The 22454-nt window shown below is 44.5% G+C and overlaps 2 protein-coding genes across 5 annotated transcripts in view; one reads left to right on the forward strand and one right to left on the reverse strand.

Annotated features, from left to right (window-relative positions):
- Positions 1–8620, reverse strand: part of LOC129701259 (fibronectin type III domain-containing protein 7-like) — a 29024-nt gene extending 20404 nt beyond the window's left edge. Inside the window, exons 1-2 of one of the 4 annotated variants that reach the window (XM_055642394.1) lie at positions 8556–8620; positions 137–155 (exon numbers count right to left, since the gene is read on the reverse strand). In XM_055642394.1, coding sequence (XP_055498369.1) covers positions 137–155 — 19 coding nt within the window. In that variant the 5' untranslated portion in view covers positions 8556–8620. Of the gene's footprint in view, positions 1–136; positions 156–756; positions 924–7325; positions 7455–8555 lie in introns of those variants that run through there. The other 3 variants (XM_055642391.1, XM_055642392.1, XM_055642390.1) reach the window with 3 other exon arrangements.
- stxbp3 (syntaxin binding protein 3) overlaps positions 6671–22454 on the forward strand; it is a 92272-nt gene continuing 76488 nt past the window's right edge. Inside the window, exons 1-2 of the mRNA XM_055642395.1 lie at positions 6671–7018; positions 21550–21599. Coding sequence (XP_055498370.1) covers positions 6976–7018; positions 21550–21599 — 93 coding nt within the window. The 5' untranslated portion in view covers positions 6671–6975. The remainder of the gene's footprint in view (positions 7019–21549; positions 21600–22454) is intronic.

The following is a 22454-nucleotide window of genomic DNA, read 5'->3' on the forward strand; positions in this document are numbered from 1 at the left end:
TATATTACAGACACAGCGACGCGTTTAGTTTGTAGCAGTGTCACTATATAATTCCATGCTATTCATTTATACTTTACAGAAACCCATCCCATTAGGCAGTTACACATACCATTCCATTGAAATAAGAATCTCTTACCTGCGCTTGCCAAGGACATCTGAAAAAAAAAACCGAATAGAGTAAAGGCAGAAATGTATTATGATACTACTTTCATTTTTCAGATACACCCCGAGGAATATGTAACAGGCGCAAAAATGTATCATTAATACACTACAAAGGAATCTGGTTCTCTTTATTTAAACCGCCCCCCATTAATTTTCCTGCCATTTCCCTCCACCCGAAAGAGGCTATGCACAAAACTTTGACAAAAGAATGGTGTATTCTTCGAGAGTTTTAATCTTGCCACTGCTTTTAGCACAGGACGTAAATATCACATTTCTATTTCAATGTTCCTTTTTGAATCTCTCCATTGATTCGGAGCACGAGGTTGGGACCGCTGACAGCTATTGAAAGAGCTACTGTTCTAATGCGAAGCACCGGTGCAACAGGTTCCGTTTTGATAAGTCAACTATCTGACACATCCAAGCATATTAAGATTCGGATATTTGCATTTAAAGTTCTTAGCGGTCCATGCCTTAAAAACCAAACACATTGTTAATAACTAGAAGAATGTCATCGCATATTCGAAAAGTGGTGTCAGAAACGATACAGTTGGCAAAGCAACTTTATTTATCGAAACGTAAAATGCTTTAACTCACGTTAGCCATGCAGGCCAGCAGAAGACAAGTCAATCCTCCAATGCCCATTGTTTGATAGATTTCTCCTTCTCAGTTTGTAACTAGATTTGTGCAACGCCGGCGTACAGTTGTTCAAACATTCGCGATATCACTTGTATCGAGCTGCCTTACTGCTCGAAATGACTATAAATCCTGAAATCTGACACCGCCCCTTTCATGCAACCTGGCCAATGACACATCGCAGTCCCGTTTTGGTATTTGCAGCTATGTTTTGCTTGAATTTTGTCCTACAATCTCACCAGCAGCTGACCACGCCTATTTTTCCGGAGCGAAATCTTGAAGCTGTCATTTGAAATGCTCTTTACATATGAAAGGTTAAGGCCAAGTTTGCATGCGGCTTGCTTGAACCAATTGTCACATTTGGCAAATTATTTTAAGATAAACTATTTGACTTCTAATCTCAACATTTGAAGGTCGAATCCGATCCAAGTAGTTCTATGGTAGACGGAACATTTTTCCCAGGGTGGAAATGAGTCAGGAGAGTTTATTGTCATGTGTACCAGATAGGACAATGACATTTTTGCATTGCTGCACCACAACAGGATATTGTAGTCAAATGTTGTGTTTAATAGCCTGATGGCTGTGGGGAAGAAGTTATTCCTGAATCTGGATGTTGCAGATTTCAGGCTCTTGTACCTTCTACCTGATGGCAGCGGAGAGATGAATGTGTGGCCAGGATGGTGTGGGTCCTTGATGATACTGACAGCCTTTTTGAGGCAGCGACTCGATGGTAGGGAGGTCAGAACCGATGATGGACTGGGCAATGATTACAACATTTTGCAGCCTTTTCCGCTCCTGGACGCTCAGGTTGCCGAACCAAGCCATGATGCAACCGGTCAGTATGCTCTCTATTGTGCACCTGTAGAAGTTCGAGAGAGTCCTCCTTGACATACCGACTCTCCGTAATCTTCTCGGGAAGTAGAGGTGCTGATGTGCTTTCTTTACGCATCAGTGCTCTGGGACCAGGAGAAATCTTCGAAAATATGCACGCCCAGGAATTTGAAGTTCTTGACCCTTTCCACCATCAACCCATTGATATAAACGGGACTGTGGGACCCCATCCTATCCCTTCCGAAGTGCACAAACAGTTCCTTGGTTTTGCTGGTGTTCAGAGCCAAGTTATTGAGCTGGCACCATTTGGTCAATCGATCAATCTCACTTCGTTACCCTGACTTGGCCCCATCAGTGATATGTCCCGTAACAGTGGTGTCGTCGGCGAACTTTATGATGGAGTTCGCACGATATAAGGCTACGCAGTCATAAGTATAGAGTGAGTACAGCAGGGGGCTGAGCACGCAGCCTTGAGGTGCTCCCATGCTGATTGTTATCGAGGATGACACATTTCCACCAATCTGGACAGACTGTGGTCTGTGAATGAGGAAGTCAAGGATCCAATTGCAGAGGGATGCGCAGAGACCCAGTTCTGTGAGTTTGGTCACCAGCTTGGAGGGGATGATTGTATTAAATGCCGAGCTGTAGTCAATGAATAACAGTCTGACATATGAGATTTTGTTGTCCAAGTGGTCCAGAGCGGAGTGGAGAGCCAGTGAGATCGCATCCACCGTTGATCTGTTGTGGCGGTAAGCGAACTGCAGAGGGTCGAGGTTCTTGTCAAGGTAGGAGTTAATATGCCCCATGATCAGCCTCTCAAAGCACTTCATCACCACTGGCGTTAGTGCCACTGGTCGATAGTCATTGAGGCACGTCACCTTGCTTTTCTTGTGCACCGGTATAATTGATGCCCTTTTAAAACAGGTGGGAACCTCAGACCTCATAAGTGAGAGGTTGAAAATGTCTGTAAAAACTCCAGCCTGGTGGTCCTCACAGGTTTTTAAAACACGCCCGGGTATACCATCAAGTCCAGGCGCTTTCCGAGGGTTCTCCCCTCTGAAGAATCTTCTGATGTCGGCTTCTGTGACCGTGACCATAATGCCTTCACGGCGAATGGGGGCTCGGGAAGGCACATCAGTGTTCTTCCTATCAAAGCGTGCGTAAAACGCATTGAGCTCGTCAGGGAGTGATGCTTTACTGTCGTTTGAGCCGCCTCCTGATTTTGCCTTGTAGGAGGTGATGGCATTCAGGCCCCGCCACAGTTGATGAACATCCATCTCATCCTCCAGCTGGGAGCAGAAGTCCCTTTTGGCCATTTTGATGGCCTTACCAAGGTCGTATCTGGACTTCTTATAGACCTCAATATCACCAGACCTCAATGCCCGGGATCTGGTGTGCAGCAGAATGCGGATCTCATGGTTCATCCAAAGCTTTTGATTAGGAAACACTCGGAAGGTTTTTGTTGAAACGCAGTCCTCCACACATTTCTTTATGAAGTCAGAGCACCTGTGGTGTATTCATTCAGGTCCGTTGCTGAGTCCCTGAACATTGCCCAGCCTGCAGACTCCAAACAGTCCTGGAGTTGTTCCTCTGCCCTCTCCGACCAGCTCTATACAGTCCTCACCTCTCGGGGTGCTTTCTTCAATTGCTGCCTGTAGGCAGGTAGAAGCAGCACCGCAGTATGGTCGGATTTACCGAAGTGAAGACGAGGGATAGAGCGATACTCATCTTTGATGGTGGTGTAGCAGTGGTCGAGGGTGTTAGGTCCTCTGATGCTGCAGGAGATATGTTGGTGGCAGTTAGGGAGCGATTTCTTCAGGTTGGCTTTGTTGAAGTCCCCAGCAATGGTGGTAAAACGACACGGGGTAAGCCGCCTGGCGCTTGTTGATCACGGCGTGCAGCTCCTCCAGTGCCAGACGGACGTCTGCCTGGGGTGGGATGCAGATTACGATCAGGATGATGGAGGTGAATTCCCTCGGTAGGTAGAAGGGACGGCACTTCACCGTCAGATGTTCGAGGTGTGGAGAGCAGGAGTTGGACAGGACTGCCACATCTGAGCACCACACAGAGTTGACCATGAGTCAGACGTCCCCTCCTCTCCCATTCCCAGATGCCAGTGTATGGTCCAGACGGTGGATGGAGAACCCTTCAGGCTGGAATGCTGAGTCTGGGGAGCTGGGGGTGAGTCATGTCTCTGTGAAAAAGAACACAGAGCGTTCCCTCAGCTCCCTTTGGTAAAGCAGTCTTGCCCTTAGGTCCTCCACTTTGTTTTCTAGTGACTGTACATTGGCCAGTAGGATGATAGGGAGAGGGGGCCGAAGTCCCCCCGCGCTTCAGTCTTACATGTAGTCCTGCCCAACGGCCACTTTTCCGTACTCCATGAAGCTCTCCTCGATGTTTAAAGGTACAGTACTTACGGGTCTCCGCGAGGTCGGGTATTCCCCTGAGATCGGGGATTCAAATGTTGAAAACCAGAGGGCATAGCTTTAAATTCAGAGGGAGAATGTTTAAAGGTGAGGTACTAAACTAACGAGATTAGTTTTGGGGAATATGTCTGAAGAATCTGAAGAAGGGTCCAACTCGAAACGTCACCCATTCCTTCTCTCCAGAGATGCTGCCTGTCTCGCTGAGCTACTCCAGCTTTTTGTGTCTATCTTAGGTTTAAACCAGCATCTGCTGTTCCTTCTTACACAACACCTACAGTTATCTGGACTACCTCCTCCCACCTTGCCTCTTGCAATGACACCATCTCCTATTCTCAATTTCATTGTCTTTGCCATGTCTCCTCTCCATTTTAGGACATATTTTAGGACATACTTGCTTTAGTATGGGGTATTGCATGTAAATTGATGATAAAAAAAAAAATTTAATCCATTTTAGAATAAGGCTGTAATGTAACAAAATGTGGAAAAAGTGAAGGGGCCTGAATACTTTCTGAATGCACTGTACATTAAGGACAAAGAGGGTAGCCAGAGAGAGAATATGGCCCTTCAGGAATCAAAGCAATCAACTCTATGTGGAGCCACAGGAGATGGGAAAAGTCCTCAATGAGTATTTCTCCTCTGTTTTTACCGAGGAGAAACACATGAGGACTGAGGAGCAATCAATGGAAGTGTCTTGAGGACAGTCAGTAATACGGGCTGAACACCCAAATGTGTACGCAGGTAGACAAATCACCCAGGCCTGACCCTAGAACACTGTGGAAAGTTAGAAAAAAGATTGCAGGTGCCCTGGTCGAGATTTATGAGTCATTCCAAATCACGGGTGAGGTGCCAAAACCGAGAAGAAGAACTTTTGTAGGGTGGCGAATGCAGTGCCCTCTATTTAAAAAGGGCCCTTGTGGCTGATCAGAGGGATGGAAGAAAAAGCCTGGGGCCATGATCATATGAAGGCCAGCGAGGGCCGTCCTACTCCTGCAACATCTGTGGTGCCAGAAAGTGTACCAGAGAGTAGGGCTCAAGAAAAAGTCTGATGGAGTCTAACATCTGTGGTCAGAAAGTTACCAGAGAGTATTCTGATGGATAAGATATATATTTATTTAGACAGACAAGGGCTGATTAGGGATAGTTAGCACGGTTAGTACCTGAGAGGTCGTGTCTCACGAATCTGATTAAATGTTTTGAAGATGTGACCAACTTTTTTGTTGTTGTTTGTCGTCTATATCAATGATTCGGATCAGAAGGTACAAGGCATGGTTAGTAAGGTTGCAGATGACATTAAAGTGGGTGGTAGTGTAGGGTGGTATGGAATTGTAGATAGAGTGAGGAAGGAATGTTGGTTTAAATTGCACTTATTTTAATGCAAGAGGCCTGACGGGTGAGGCAAATTAACTTTGGTCATGGATAGGTACATGCGACTGGGAAGTTGTAGTCATTACAGAATCTGGTTAAGAGAAGGGCAGGACTGGCAGCTCAATGTTCCAAGGTACAGTGGCTTCAGGAGAGACAGGGGTGAGGGTAAAATAGGAGAGGGGTTGCGTTATTTGTTAAGGAGAATGTCACGGCAGTTGTCAAGGTGACATTACGAATGGTTCGTCCAGTGAGGATATATGGGTGGAGGAGAGGAACAAGAAAGGGAAAATTATACAGGAGTACAAAATCATGAGAGGAATAGATCAGGTAAACACAAAGAGTCTTTTACCCAAAGTAGGGGAATTGAGAACCAGTGGATATAGGTTTAAGGTGAGGGGGGAAAGATTTAATAGGAACCGGAGGGGTTACTTTTTTTACACAAAGGTTGGTGGGTATATGGAACGTGCTGCAAGAGTCAAGTCACCTTTATTTATATAGCACATTTAATAAAACAACTCTCGTTGGCCAAAGTGCTTTACATTTGTTATAAGAATAGTATAAACAAACAAACTACATACATATATACATATAGAGGAGGTCGTTGAGGCAGGTACTATTGCAACGTTTAATAAACATTTATACAGGTACATGGATGGGATAGGTTAAGAGGGATATGGACCAAACGCAGGCAGGTGGGACAAGTGTAGATGGGGCATGTTGGTCCCGTGGGCAAGTTGGGTGAAAGGGCCTGTTTCCACACTGTTTGACTATGACTCTGTAACCAAAAAGGTTCATAAGTTCATAAGCTCTAGGAGCAGAATTAGACATTTGGCCCAACAAGTCTACTTCGCCACTTGATCATGGCTAATCTATCTCTCCCTCCTAACATTCTCCAGCCTCGCCCCCATAATGCCTGACACACATACCAATGAAAAATCTGTCAATCTCCGCCTGAAAACTATCCTTTGACTCGGCCTCCACAGGTGTCTGTGGCAATGAATTGCACTGATTCACCATCCTCTGACCAGAGAAATTCCTTCTCACCTCCTTTCTAAAGATACATCCTTTTATTATGAGGCTATACTTTCAGGTCCTAGACTCTCACAATGGTAGAAATATCCTCTCCACATTTACTCTATCCAGGCCCAAGGTTTCCGTGCAGTTCCCGGAGGTTGCAGGTGGTGCCGGAGGTTGCAGGTGGTGGAAGCAGGTAGGGAGACTGACAAAAACCTCCGGGAACCTCACGGAAACCTTGGGTGGGGCGCAAAGTCTCCAGAGGTTTCCGTTCAGGTTTCCTAAGTGGGACGGGGGCAATACTCCAGCATTTTGTGTCTACTTTCGATTTAAACCAGCATCTGCAGTTCTTTCCTACACAACCTCTGTGGGGCTGGTGGATCATTGTCTGCACTGAGTGCTCTGGGGCTGGTGGATCTGTGTATGCATCACCCTATGGATTCAATGACAACAATCTCCCAAAGCTCTTCGCCGCCGCCTGACTGAAGTCTGCCGATTCGCTGGTAAACGTGCGTCACCGGAGGAGTTTTCCGGAAGGGTAAAGATGGCAACTGCGGGCTACAGTCTGAAGATAGTGGTGTGGCAAAGTAAGTAGTGGGGGTGCCGGGCGACCTCTCGCCGCTTCCCCAGCCGCGGTGCGCGGGGTGCGGGGCGGCGCCGGCCCCACTGTCCCAGCCCGGGGGCAGCAGCACAAGCGGCGCGTCCAATGCAACAGGTCGCGGCGCCGAGACCTGCAAAACATGTCGGGCTTCTCGCCCTTGACTCAAACCCACGTCGTGCAGCTCAGCTGAGGGGGTTATTTAGGTAGTTGAAGATAGTAAATGGTGGCTTTTAAATAAGGGGGCGGGGAAGAGGGGAGAGTCGATTAAAATAAATATCTGATAATCGACTAACCCAACGCTATGTTCTCACCTCTATCGAGTGTGAGAATCATAAACGCTAATCCCATCGACTCTGGTAATCTTGTGACTCCGACCAAGACTAGAAAACTTCGGTGTGTTAATGGTGGCTTTGCATTTGACCGGGGTTGGTTTGTGGTGCACGCAAGCGCAGAGTACAAACCGAGAGCAGTCCTTCCTTGTACAGCAGTTCTTTGTAAAGTTTAGTCCCAGCTCAAGCAGCGAGACGGCTAATTCGTGGCCTATGGTTACATTGCAGTCTTCAGCTCAGGTGACAGCAGGCCCGGTGTGAATGAGGGGCTGGGAACTCTCCCCTCCCAGCCTTCCAACACTGGTGTAGTGAGCACAGACACGTCGGGATAGTCCAGGCCGTGATGTCTTTGCGTTGCATAAAGCAGGAAGACAGCTAGTCTAGACCCGTGTGAGATTCTGGAGAACATTACACCATTGTAAGGCAGAGATAGTAGCAATGTTACAACATTTTGAGATTTAAAAAATCAAGCCTGCAATTTATCCCATCAGATAAAGCATAAAAAGAAGTTTAATTTGACACCTAATTCACTTTTATGTCTCAAGTATTAAAAAAGTTATGGCCATTTTCATACTCGGAAATTAGCATCTTGTTCCCTATTGCTTTTCCATTGACTTAACACAAAAGCTGTGATCGTGGACAGTCAAAAGCCCATAACTTTCTTAAAAATTAAGAGAACTGAATGAAATTTTCAGTTATCATAGATTGAAGCATTCTGAAACAAATATAAAACAATCTTACTTGGATGACCTGAAATTTAAAGCATATAATTAGTTAGTTACCCAATTGTAGCTAATTCCAAACTTCAATTACTAAATCTAAACATCTATCCATTTCTTAAGAAAAGATTAACATTTTTTAATAGCCTAAGTTTCCAAATAACATTCACAAAGAATTCACAATAAAACATGATTTTCAAAATCTCATTGACATTAATTTATAGGCCAAATGGAAGGAATTTAGTGTTCAATTGCTGTAAATTAATGGCCATTTAAATCAGCTTTCAAGTGGGATCCTGTGGAACTCTGTGGAACGCGCTGGTTTAGAACGTTCCCATTGCGGTGAATTTGTACCCCAAATGCCCAGAAAAATACTGCGGGATTTAATGGGGCCCCAAATTAGCTACTCGCAACATAAAACTTTGTATAAAGGGATCTTTAGAAGCGCTTTTTAATGTAAAAATAAACAACCTACCTTCCGTTGTCCCCTGTATGAGACCCGTCCCGTTGTCGGCGGTCGCGGGTTTAGAGGATAATTTTTAACCTACTATAATAATTAAATTAACCAATTAAATGTAAAAATAGCTCCAGCGAACGAACCTCACAACGATTTTTCGTCAGCAACTAAATAGGCTGAACAACCTCGATTTGAATAGCCTAGGGAAAATCGCGTTTTAAACCCGCCCCCCTCTCAACGGCGCCAAAATCGCGCACACGGGCTTGGACAGATCTGCAGTGACGCTTAAGGCAGGTTTTGCAACATACCTAGAGATAGATAGATTCTTGATTAGTACAGGTGTCAGGGGTTATGGGGAGAAGCAGAAGAATGGGGTTAGGAGAGAGATAGATCAGCCATGATTGAATGGCATAGACTTGATGGGCTGAATGGCCTAATTCTGTTCCTATCACATGACCAAAGATCAGTATCTTTGCTTATGACCAAAGATCATAGGCTTATGACGGCATAGCACAGAAACAGGTTATTTGGTGTACCATGTCTATTTTGGCTAATAAGTACAGTAATCCCATTACTCAGCATAGTGCCTTCTATGTCAGGATTTCAATTATCAGACAACTAAACCATCCTACCACAACTACAGAGCAGTCCTGAACTACTATCTACCTCATTGGAGACCCTCGGACTACCTTTGATTGGGTTTTAATGGCAGTATCTTGCACTAAACGTTAATCCCTTAAAAGTGGATAAGTCTCCAGGTCCTGACAGGATATTCCCTAGGACATTGAGGGAAGTTAGTGTAGAAATAGTCGGGGCTATGACAGAAATATTTCAAATGTCATTAGAAACGGGAATAGTCCCCGAGGATTGGCGTACTGCGCATGTTGTTCCATTGTTTAAAAAGGGTTCTAAGAGTAAACCTAGCAATTATAGATCTGTTAGTTTGACTTCAGTGGTGGGCAAATTAATGGAAAAGATACTTAGAGATAATATATATAAGCATCTAGATAAACAGGGTCTGATTAGGAACAGTCAACATGGATTTGTGCCTGGAAGGTCATGTTTGACTAATCTTCTTGAATTTTTTGAAGAGGTTACTAGGGAAATTGACGAGGGTAAAGCAGTGGATGTTGTCTATATGGACTTTAGTAAGGCCTTTGACAAGGTTCCTCATGGAAGGTTGGTTAAGAAGGTTCAACTGTTGGGTATAAATGCAGGAATAGCAAGATGGATTCAACAGTGGCTGAATGGGAGAAGCCAGAGGGTAATGGTGGATGGCTGTTTATCGGGTTGGAGGCAGGTGACTAGTGGGGTGCCTCAGGGATCTGTGTTGGGTCCTTTGTTGTTTGTCATGTACATCAATGATCTGGATGAAGGTGTGGTAAATTGGATTAGTAAGTATGCAGATGATACCAAGATAGGGGGTGTTGTGGATAATGAAGAGGATTTCCAAAGTCTACAGAGTGATTTAGGCCATTTGGAAAAATGGGCTGAAAGATGGCAGATGGAGTTTAATGCTGATAAATGTGAGGTGCTACACCTTGGCAGGACAAATCAAAATAGGACGTACATGGTAAATGGTAGGGAATTGAAGAATGCAGTTGAACAGAGGGATCTGGGAATAACCGTGCATAGTTCCTTGAAGGTGGAATCTCATATAGATAGGGTGGTAAAGAAAGCTTTTGGTATGCTAGCCTTTATAAATCAGAGCATTGAGTATAGAAGCTGGGATGTAATGTTAAAATTGTACAAGGCATTGGTGAGACCAAATCTGGAGTATGGTGTACAATTATAGGAAGGATGTCAACAAAATAGAGAGAGTACAGAGGAGATTTACTAGAATGTTGCCTGGGTTTCAACAACTAAGTTACAGAGATAGGTTGAATAAGTTAGGTCTTTATTCTCTGGAGCGCAGAAGGTTAAGGGGGGGACTTGATAGAGGTCTTTAAAATGATGAGAGGGATAGACAGAGTTGATGTGGACAAGCTTTTCCCTTTGAGAATAGGGAAGATTCAAACAAGAGGACATGACTTCAGAATTAAGGGACAAGTTTAGGGGTAATATGAGTGGGAACTTCTTTACTCAGAGAGTGGTAGCGGTGTGGAATGAGCTTCCACTGGAAGTGGTGGAGGCAGGTTCATTGGTATCATTTAAAAATAAATTGGATAGGCATATGGATGAGAAGGGAATGGAGGGTTATGGTAGGAGTGCAGGCAGGTGGGACTAAGGGGAAAAAAAGTTGTTCGGCACGAACTTGTAGGGCCGAGATGGCCTGTTTCCGTGCTGTAATTGTTATATGGTTATATGGTTATCATGTATCTGTACACTGAATGGCTCGATTGTAATCATGTATTGTCTTTCCGCTGACTGGTTAGCACACAACTTAAAGCTTTTCACAGTACCTTGGTACATGTGACATTAAATCAAACTAAGTACTCATCTAATACTTGATGGTGAGAGTACCTACCTCCACACCCCAAAATTATATGTTTCAGATTCTAACCACCTTCTTGATGAAAAAAAATCTTAATCAAATTCCTCTAAATTGCCTATCCCTTACCTATGCCATCTGGTTATAGACACCAATGCAATGAGGGAACATTTCTCACTATCTACTTGACTTATGCACTGTACAATTTTATATACCTCACTCAGGTCACTACACGTGTGCTTCCTTCCTCCTCTGTGCCTTCTCTTATGAAAGAAAATAAATCCAGTTTTTCCAGTCTTTCCTCACAACAATCCACCCCAGGCTACATCATTGTGAATCTTCTATGCCGGCTCTCCAGTGCAATGACATCTTTCCAAGGTCGCACAGCTGCCTTACAGAAACCTGGGCTCGATCCTGACCTCGGGTTCTGTCAATGTGGAGTTTACATTTTCTCCCTGTGACTGTGTTCAGTTTCCTCCCATGTCCTAAAAAGTGCAGGTTTATATGTTAAAGCCCCTGTAGATTGGCCCAAGTGTGTAACAACTTGATATGAAAGTAGGAAGGCTGTGGAGCCCAAGTCAATGGATATTTTTAAGGCAGATATAGATAGATTCTTGATTAGTGCCTATGTCAGGGGTTATGGGGAGAAGGCAGGAAAATGGGGTTAAGAGGGAAAGATAGATCAGCCACGATTGAATGGCAAAGTAGACTTGATGGGCCGACTGGCCAAATTCTGCTCCTCTTATTTATGATCATGAGCTAGGATAACATAGAAATAGTGTGAACGAGTGATTGAGGCTTGTTGTGAATTCGGCCCAAGGGCCTGTTTTCATGCTGTACCCTTCAATCAATAATATAGCAACTAGAACTGCACACAGTACTGTACCTGTGGCTTAACTGATGATGTTAATAGTTGTGTCATAAACTCCTTATTCTCGTATTCTGTGTCCTGACTGATGAAGTTTGAGTGTCCCATATTCTTAACCACTTTATCCAACTACGCTGCTGCTAGGAATCTCAGAAGGTCTGAATGGAATTTCAGAAGACCTTCACCACATTCTCTTATGTAATGGAAGGTGACATTGTAGTATTCTATGAAGAGAGAGGTTGGGAAATTTGAAAGAAGAGTTCAATGAATCAGAGTTTGAAATAGTTCACTATGGTTGGTGCAGCAGTGAAGGGTGGCACAGTGGCGCAGTGGTAGAACTGCGGCCTTACACTGCCAGAGATCCGGGTTCGATCCTGACTACGGGTGCTGTCTGTTTGGAGTTTGTAGGTATTACTGTGGAGTAAGAATAACTACAGAAGCATGAGGGAGGAGCTGACTAAAGTTGATTGGAAAGGAACCCTAGCAAGAATGATGGTGGAGCAGCAATAGCAAGTGTTTTTGAGAATAAATTAGAAGGCGCAAGATCTTTTCATCCCAATGAGGAAGAAACATACGATGGGGGAGAATGAGAATTGTTGACAGATAAAGTCAAAGACAGTATAAAAGCAAAAGAGAAGGCATACAACTTGACAAAGATTAGCGGGAAGTTCAAGTTTAAGTTCAAGTGAGTTTATTGTCATGTGTCCCTGTATAGGACAATGAAATTATTGCTTTGCTTAAGCACACAGAAAATAGTAGGCATTTACTACAAAACAGATAAATGTGTCCATATACCATGATATAAATATATACACACATGAATAAATAAACTGGTAAAGTGCAAATAACAGAAAGTGGTTATTAATAATCAGAGTTTTGTCCGAGCCAGGTTTAATAGCCTGATGGCTGTGGGGAAGTAGCTATTCCTGAACCTGGTTGTTGCAGTCTTCAGGCTCCTGTACCTTCTACCTAAAGGTAGCAGGGAGATGAGTGTGTGGCCAGGATGGTGTGGGTCTTTGATGATACTGCCAGCCTTTTTGAGGCAGCGACTGTGATAAATCCCCTCGACGGAAGGAAGGTCAGAGCCGATGATGGACTGGGCAGTGTTTACTACTTTTTGTAGTCTTTTCCTCTCCAGGGCGCTCAAATTGCCAAACCAAGCCACGATGCAACCGGTCAGCATGCTCTCGACTGTGCACCTGTAGAAGTTAGAGAGAGTCTTCCTTGACAATCCGACTCTCCGTAATCTTCTCAGGAGTATTGGGAAGTTTTACAAAACCTACAGAAGGCAACTAAAAAAGCAATAATGGAGAAAAGATGAAATATGAAGATAAGCTAGCCAATACTATAAAAGTGGATACCAAATGTTTTTTCGGATATATAAAAAGTAAAAGAGAGGCAAGAGTGGACATTGAACCGCTGGAAAATGCCACTGGAGAAGTAATGGGACACAATGAAATGGTGGACTAACTTAAGAAGTATTTTGAGTCAGTTTCACAGTGGAGGGGACTAGCAGCATGTCAGAGTTTCAAGAGAGTCGGGACAGTTGGGAGTGCAGTCGTTTACTTTAGACTAAGAAGAAGGAGCTGAAGAAGCTGACAGGTCTGAAGGTGGGTGTCAACTGGACTAGGTGGACTACACCCTAGGGTTTCGAAAGCAGTATTAGTAATGAACTTTCAAGAATCACTAGAGTCAGGAATGGTTGTAGAGGACTGGAAAATCGCAAATGTCATTTAAGAAGGGTGCGAGGCAAAAGAAAGGAAATTATAGGCCAGTTAACCTGACTAGCGGTTGGTAAGGGGTTAACTTACCACGAGTCCATTATTAAAGGTGAGGTTTCGGGTTTCTTGGAAGCACATGATAAAATAGGCCGAAGTCTGCATGGTTTTGATAAGGGGAGAACTTGCTTGACAACCTGTTGGAATTCTTTAAGGAAGTAACAAGCAGGGTAGACAAAGGAGAGTCAATGGATGGTGTTTACTTAGATTTTCCGAAGGCTTTTGATAAGGTTCCACAGGTGAATCTGCTAAACATCATTTATTTATTTGCCTCTGTACTCCACAATTTGAGATTTGTAATAGGAAAAATCACATGTGGTTAAAGTGTACATTGTCAGAATTTAATAAAGGCCATTTTTATAAATTTTGGTTTCACCATGTAGAAATTACAGCTGTGTTTATACCTAGTCCCCTCATTTCACGGCACCATAATGTTTGGGACACAGCAATGTCATGTAAATGAAAGTGGTCATGTTTAGTATTTTGTTGCATATCCTTTGCATGCAATTATTGCTTTGTCTGCAATTCATGGACATCACCAGTTGCTGGGTGTCTTCTCTGGGGATGCTCTGCCAGGCCTGTATTGCAGCCAACTTTAGCTTATGCTTGTTTTGGGGGCTAGTCCCCTTCAGTTTTCTCTTAAGCATATATAAGCATGCTTAATTGGGTTCAGTTCAGGTGATTGACTTGGCCACTCAAGAATTGACAATTTTTTAGCTTTGTAAAACTCCTTTGTTGCTTTAGCAGTATGTTTGGGATCATTGTCTTGCTGTAGAATGAACCACCGGCCAATGAGTTTTGAGGCATTTGTTTGAATTTGAGCAGATAGGATGTGTCTATACACTTCAGAATTCATTAAGCTACTACCATCAGTAGTTGTATCATCAAGAAAGATAAGTGAGCCAGTACCTTCAGCAACCATACATGCCCAGGACATAACATCCCCACCACCGTGTTTCACAGATGAGGTGGTATGCTTTGGATCTTGGGCAGTTCCTTCGCTCCTCCATACTTTGCTCTTGCCATCACTCGGATATGTTAATCTTCATCTCATCTGTCCACAAGACATTTTTTCCAGAACTGTGGTTGCTGTTTTAAGTACTACTTGACAAACTGTAACCTGGCCATCCTATTTTTGCAGCTAACCAGTGGTTTGCATCTTGCAGTGTAGCCTCTGTATTTCTGTTCATGAAGTCTTCTGCAGACAGTGGTCATTGACAAATCCACATCCGACACCTGAAGAGTGTTTCTAATCTGTCGGACAAGTGTTTGTGGATTTTTCTTTATTATAGAGAGAATTCTTCTGTCTTCCTTGACCTGCCAGTCCCTTTGTGATTAGTAAACACTCTCTTTCTTCTTCATGATGTTCCAAACAGTTGATTTTGGTAAGCTTAAGGTTTGGCTGATGTCTCTAACAGTTTTATTCTTGTTTCTCAGTCTCATAATGGCTTCTTTGACTTTCATTGGCACAACTTTGGTCCTCATGTTGATAAAGAGCAATGAAAGTTTCCAAAGGTGATGGAAAGACTGGAGGAAAGACTAGGTGCTGAGAGCTCTCTTTTACCTGCATTAAGGAGGCAATTAAACACACCTGAGCAATTACAAGCACCTGTGAATCCATGTGTCCCAAACATTATGGTGCCCTGAAATGAGGGGACTATGTATAAACACAGCTGTGATTTCTACATGGTGAAACCAAAATGTATAAAAATAGCCTTTAATAAAATCTGCCAATGTTGTACTTTAACCACCTGTGATTTATTTTCTATTACAAATCTTAAATTGTGGAGTACAGAGGCAAATAAATAAATGATGGGTCTTTGTCCCAAACATTATGGAGGGCACTGTATGTACCTGCAATCCCAGGTCCCTCTGCTCTGCAACACTCACTAGATCACTTCCATTCACTGTGTAGGCCCTGCTAATGTTAGACTTCCCAAAATGCAACACCTTACACTTTTCTGTATTTAATTCCATCAATCATTCCTTGTAGACACAAAATGCCGGAGTAACTCAGCGGGTGAGGCAGCATCTATGGAGAGAAGGAATTGGCGGTGTTATGGGACGAGACCCTTCTTCAGACTGACGTCAGGGGTGGGACAGATAGAATGTAGGCAGAGACAGTAAGGCTGGTGGGAGAACTGGGGAGGGGGAGGGGATGGAGAGAGAAAGCAATGGGTATCGAAAGTTAGAGAAGTCAATATTCATACCGCTGGGGTGTAAATTACCCAAGCAAAATATGAGGTGCTGTTCCTCTAATCTGTGCTGGGCCTCACTCTGACCATGGAGGAGGCCCAGGACAGAAAGATCAGATTGGGAATGGGAGGGGGTGTTGAAGTGCTGAGCCACCGGGAGATTAGGTTGGTTGAGGCGGACTGAGTATAGGTGATTAGCAAAACGATCGCTGAGCCTGCGCTTGGTCTCACCGATATAGAGAAGTTGACACCTAGAACAGCGGTTACGGTAGATGAGGTTGGAAGAGGTACAAGTGACCCTCTGCCTCACCTGGCAAGACTGTTTGGTCCCTTGGATGGAGTCGAGGGGGGAGGTAAAGGGGCAGGTGTTGCATCTCCTACGGTTGCACGGGAAAGTACCCGGGGAGGGGGTGGTTTGGCTGGGAAGGAACGAGTTGACCAGGAAGTTTTGGCGGTCTCTGCGGAAAACAGAAAGGGATGGAGATGGGAAGATGTGGCCAGTAGTGGGATCCCGTTGGAGGTGGCAAAAATGTTGGAGGATTACATGCTGTATGCGACGGCTGATGGGGTGAAAGGTGAGGACAAAGGGGACTCTGTCCTTGCTACGAATGGGGGGAGGGGGCGCCAGAGCGGAGCTGCGGGATATCAAGGAGACCCTAGTGAGAGCCTCATCTATAATGGAAGAGGGGAATCCCTGTTCCCTAAAGAATGAGGACATCTCCGATGCCCTGGAATGCAGATGTGGAAGAATTGGGAGTAGGGGATAGAGTCGTTACAAGAAGCAGGGTGGGGAGAAATGTAGTCAAGATAGCTACGGGTGTCATTAGGTTTGTAGATGTCGATCAATATTCTGATTCCCGTGATGGAGACGGTGAGATCTAGAAACGGTAGGGAGATGTTGGAGATAGTCCATGTGAAGATGGAAATTAATCGTGAAGTTGATGAAGTCAGTGAGTTCTGCATGGGTGCAGGAGGCAGCACCAATGCAGTCGTCAATGTAGCGGAGGTAGAGTTCGGGGGTGGTGCCAGTGTACGCCTGGAACAGGGATTGTTCGACGTACCCTACAAAGAGGCAGGCATAGCTAGGGCCCATGCGAGTGCCCATAGCTACACCTTTGATCTGGTGGAATGGGAGGAGTCGTTGTTGATGGTAAGGACCAGCTCTGCTAGGCGGAGGAGAATATTGGTGGATGGAAATTGGCTGATTCTGTGGTCGAGGAAGAAACGGAGGGCTATAAGACCCTGCTGGTGGGAGATGGAGGTGTAGAGTGACTGGACATCCATTGTAAAGATGAGGGAGTGGGGGCCTGGAAAACGGAACTAATTGATGAGACAAATAGCGTGTGAGGTGTCTTGGAGGTAGGTAGGGAGGGATTGGACCAAGGGGGATAGGATGGAGTCGAGGTGTGTGGAAATTAATTTGGTGGGGCATGAACAAGCAGAAATAATGGGTCTGGCAGGACTTCAATTGTAGTCTTGATAGCAAGATCCTTAACAGCATCGATGTGCAGTGGGATCTGGGGGTCCATGTCCATATCTCCTGAAAGCGGCATCACAAGTAGCTAGAGAGATAAAGAAGGCATACGGTATGCGCACTTTCATTGATCTGGGCATTGAGTAAGTCAGGAATTTATGAAGCAGGTCCTGAGCAGTTCTGGTTGCTGGGGTTTTGAAGAGAGTGCAGAAGAGGTTTACCAGGTAGCTGCCTGAGTTGGAGGGTATTAGCTACCAGGAGAGTTTGGACAAACTTGGATTATTTTCTCTGGAAAAGCGGAGGTTAAAGGGAGACTGAATAGATGTAAATAAAGTTATGAGAGGAATAGATAGGGTAGACAGTCAGAACCTTTTTCCCAGCGTGGATATTTCAAGAACTAGAGTGCATAGCTTTAAGGTGAGAGGAGGATTTCTTAAAGGAGATATGCGGGACAAGTTTTTTACGCAGTGGGTGGTGAGTGTCTGGATATGCAGGTGGTGTTGGTAGATGAGGTGGGGGCACTGCAAGCCGGTGCCCTGTCAGCAGCGTGTCCATTTCCCCCCCAATTTTTTTTGTTTTTTTAGTATGTTTTAAAGTATGTTTTTAATGTTTCTTTGTGTGTTTTGTGTGGGGGGTGGTGTGGGGGGGTGAGGTGTAAACCGTTTCGGTCGCCTCCTCCACGGAGAGGCGGGGCGATTTTTTCCAGGTCGCCTTCCCCGTGGCCTAACTGCAAGGATCGGCGCGGCCTTTCCCGGAGACGCGCCTGGGGCTTCAGCGGCGGGCACAGCGTGGACTCTCGGCGTGGAGTGGACTTACCATCACCCCTAGAGGGGAGCTTTGACCGCCGGCCCTGCAGTCTGCGGTGCTTCTGGCTGTGGCGGGGACTTTAAATCTTTGACCGCCGGCCTGCGGCCTACACAATCTTGAAGCCGCGGTCTCCGGTGGGGAAGAGCCGACTATGGACTGGCTCTGGACTCTGGTCCCGACCACGGGGGGAAATGGAGGAGGACTGGCCAATTTTTGTGCCTTCCACCACAGTGATGAATGCTGTGGTGGATGTTTGTGTTCAATTTTTATTGTGTATTGTGTGTTCTTTCTCATTGTACCGCTGCTGACATATTCATTTCACTTGAACTTTATGTGCAATGTGACGAATAAACCCATATTGTATTGTATTGTATTGTAGATGCAATAGTGGTATTTAAGATGTTTTAGATAAGCACATGGATATGCAGGCTGTCATAATGACTCTATCCATGGCAGGTGATGTCTTACTGACGTAATAGAGTTTTTTGGAGACAGTGATTGATAAAAGTGATTGATGAGGGTAGAGCAATGGATGTTATGTGCATGTATTTTAGCAAGGCACTTGAGAAGATCTCTCATGGCAGGCTGATCCACAAGATTAAGATGCACGGGAGGCACAGTGACCTGGTAGTTTAGATCCAGAGCTGGCTTCCCCACAGAAGACAGGGTAGTCATGGATGGGATCTGGCTGGAGGTCTGTGACCAGGGATCTGTGTTGGGAATTCTGTTGTTTGTGATATGTGTAAATGACCTGGCCATTAACATAAATGGGGTTGAAGAAGGGTGTCGGCCCGAAACGTTGCCTATTTCCTTCGCTCCATAGATGCTGCTGCACCCGCTGAGTTTTCCCCAGTATTTTTGTCTAACCTTCGATTCTCCAGCATCTGCAGTTCCTTCTTAAACATAAATGGGTCAGTTAGTAGGTTTATAGAAAACATCAAAATTGGTGGGGCTGAGGGCAATGAGGAAGACTGACAAAGGATACAGCTGTTTTTTAATCAGTTAGAGATATGGGCAGATGGAGTTTTGCCCAAGGAAGTGTGTGGTGTTACACTTTGGGAATCGAATGTATGGGGAAAGAATGCCAAGACCCTTATCAGCATTGATGTATAGAGGAATCTTTGAGTCCATGTGTATATCTCCCTGAAACTGGTCATTACAGGCATTTCCTCTGCATAATCGTTGCATGCATCATAGACATTTTCCAAATAGCTGCAAACCATTGTTATCTTGAGTGCCTTTTGGAAATTATTGATCAACTGTATCCTATTGCCATCATGCTGTGCAGTACTGTGTAGGAAGGAACTGCAGATGCTGGTTTAAACTGAAGCTAGACACAAAAAGCTGGAGTAACTCAGCGGGACAGGCAGCATCTCTGGAGAGAAAGAATGGGTGACGTTTCGGGTTGAGACCCTTCTTCAGACTCATCCAGATCCGAAGCGTCACCCATTCCTTCTCTCCAGAGATGCTGCCTGTCTCTGCCTTGCAGGACTGATGGGCTTTATTTGCTATAGATACAACCAGCACATGAGTGATTGATTTTTTGATTTTTAGTGCCCGCGAATTCGGCATCCATGCATGAAGGGCGGCTTAGTGGCTCACAGCGCCAGGGACCTGGGTTCGATCCTGACTACGGATGCTATCTGTATGGAGTCTGTATGTTCGCCCCGTGACCTTCGTGGGTTTTCTCCGGGAGCTCCAGTTTCTTCCCATGCTCCGAAGACGTACGTTGTCGGTTTAGTGGCTTGATGTAAATGTCAAATTGTCAATAGTGTATGCAGGTTAGTGCTAATGTGCGGGGATCGCTGATCAGCAAGGATTCAGTGGGCCTTAGGGCCTTGTTCCACACTGTATCTCTAAGCTAAAAGTGACTGCCAACGTACCACATATGCACACCATCACAGAATTCCTCAGTGTTGTTTCCTTTGATTCCAATCATTTTATTACGCCCAATCATTTTATAGGTCTCACCATGCAGTTGACTGATTTAATTGTGTGCCCAAAGCATATCCATATTCTACTATCTACAGATTATTGCTCCTGAATCACATCTTTTGCACACAGAAGTGGGACTTGCATTCCTTTTCACACTTGCATATCATCACACATTGAGAATTTCACGTGGTATCAGATATTTTTGAATATGTTGGATAATATACGGCGGCAGGCGCGGGCACACCGCGACGCCCTGTGTCTCCCTTTCAAGGGAGATGCTAAAAATGCATTTCGTTGTCTCTGTACTGTACACTGACAATGACAAAAAATTGAATCATTTCATTTCATTTCATTTCATTTCATTTCAATATCACTCTTTGAAAATTTGCTTTGGCAATTATCACAAATTTGGTGAATTTAAGTTTTTATGTCCCAGATTTATTGAATCTAGTGATGAACAAAAACATTATACAGCCAGTTTGGTTTTCTATTCTTTCTGGATTCTTTGGATTTTGTCAATTTATGAAATGCATCGTCAAATTCCATGTTGTATTTCCACTTGGATTAAAAGTTTATTAAAAGTAAAATATGCTTTGAGAAATGAGCCAACTGGCTTGTCTTTGCGGGGTTCTCAGAAAGTGTTTTGACTTGCCTTAGACTCTGAATTGATTTTGAATCTAAATATGTAATTTCCCGCTGATTCTGTTTTGTGCATAGCTGGTTTGGAGGGAGGTATTCTCATTTTCTTTTAAAAGCACCATTGCCATTTAATTAAGTGTATGTTGATGTTAATGATGAAAGTAATAATTTTAGAAATTATGTGTTTCTTTTATTTTGGTGTGGTGGTTTTAGTAGTAGTTAAAAGGTTAATGATACAGTGCATTATTATATAGTTTAGTTTGGGGATATAGCAAGGCCCTTCGGCCCACTGAGTCTGCAGCGACCTGCAACCACCCAGTTCTACCGGATTAGTTCTAACCTACGCACTAAGGACAATTGGTGAGATAAAGGGCCTGTTTCCGTGCTGTATCTCAAAACTAAACTAAACCAGGCTATGTTACAAGATATCTTTGGAATTCTAATTCATAAAACTATCTGTAAATATTTAAATATATGAAATATATGTGCGGCACGGTGGCGCAGCGGTAGAGTTGCTGGCTTACAGCCCTTGCAGTGCCAAAGACCCGAGTTTGATCCCCACTGCGGGTGCTGTCTGTACGGAGTTTGTACATTCTCCCCGTGACCGCGTGGGTTTCCTCCGAGATCTTCAATTTCCTCCCACACTCCAAAGACGTACAGGTATGTAGGTTAATTGGCTTGGTGTATGTGTAAATTGTCCCTAATAGTAGGATAGCGTTAATGTGCGGGAATCGCTGGTCGGCGCGGACTCGGTGGGCCAAGGGGCTTGTTTCCGCGCTGTATCTCTATACTAAATTTAACTAAATACTAGTGGAATGCTGAGATCAAGAACCTAACTCATGCATTATGTTTTCATTTGAAACTTTAACATTTATATTCTTGCAGAGATCAAGAACCTTATATTAGATGACTGCACGGAAGAAGGAGAATGGAAGGTATGTCAAATACTTGAATACAACATACCATTATTAGCTGACATGTTTGAGCATAGAACTTACATTTTAAATGTGCAGGAAGGAACTGCAGACGCTGGTTTACACGAAAGAACAGCTTATTTTGTTTGGCAGCTTACAACGCAGGGGTATATTGATTTTTCTAACTTCAAGTAACCCCTGCATTCATTCTCTCTCCGTCTCTCCTCACCCAGGAGAAGGAATAGGTGACGTTTCGGGCCGTGACCCTTCTTCAGACTGAGTCACGGGATAGGGAAATGAGAGATATAATCTGAAGAAGAGTCTCGACCCGAAACGTCACCAAACGAAATGCTGTTCCTCCAATTTGCGTTTGGCCTCACTCTGGCAATGGAGGAGGCCTAAGACAGAAAGGACAGTGTGGGAATGGGAATGTGAAATGGAATTAAAGTGTTTAGCAACCGGGAGATCAGGTAGGTCCAGGCGGACTGAGCGAAGGTGTTCTGCAAAACGATCGCCCAGTCTAAGTTTTGTCTCGCCGATGTATAAGAGTCCACATCTTGAACCATGGATACAGTAGATGAGGTTGGAGGAGGTGCATGTGAACCTCTGCGAAACCTGAAAGGACTGTCAGGGTCCCTGGACAGTGTCGAGGGAGGAGGCACAGGTGTTGTTTCCCCTGCGGTTGAGGGGAAAGTACTGTGGGAGAGGGTAGAATCGGTGGGAAAGGAAGGGTGAACCAAGAAGTTGAGGAGAGGGTGGTCTGTACAGAAGGTGGACAGGGATTGGGATGGGAAGATGTGACTGGTGGTGGGATGACGTTGGAGGTGGCAGAAATGTTGGAGAATGATGTGTTGGATGCGGAGGCTGATGGGGTGA

This window comes from Leucoraja erinacea, chromosome 10, assembly GCF_028641065.1.
Source record: "Leucoraja erinacea ecotype New England chromosome 10, Leri_hhj_1, whole genome shotgun sequence".
Classification (NCBI taxonomy): Eukaryota; Metazoa; Chordata; class Chondrichthyes; order Rajiformes; family Rajidae; genus Leucoraja; species Leucoraja erinaceus.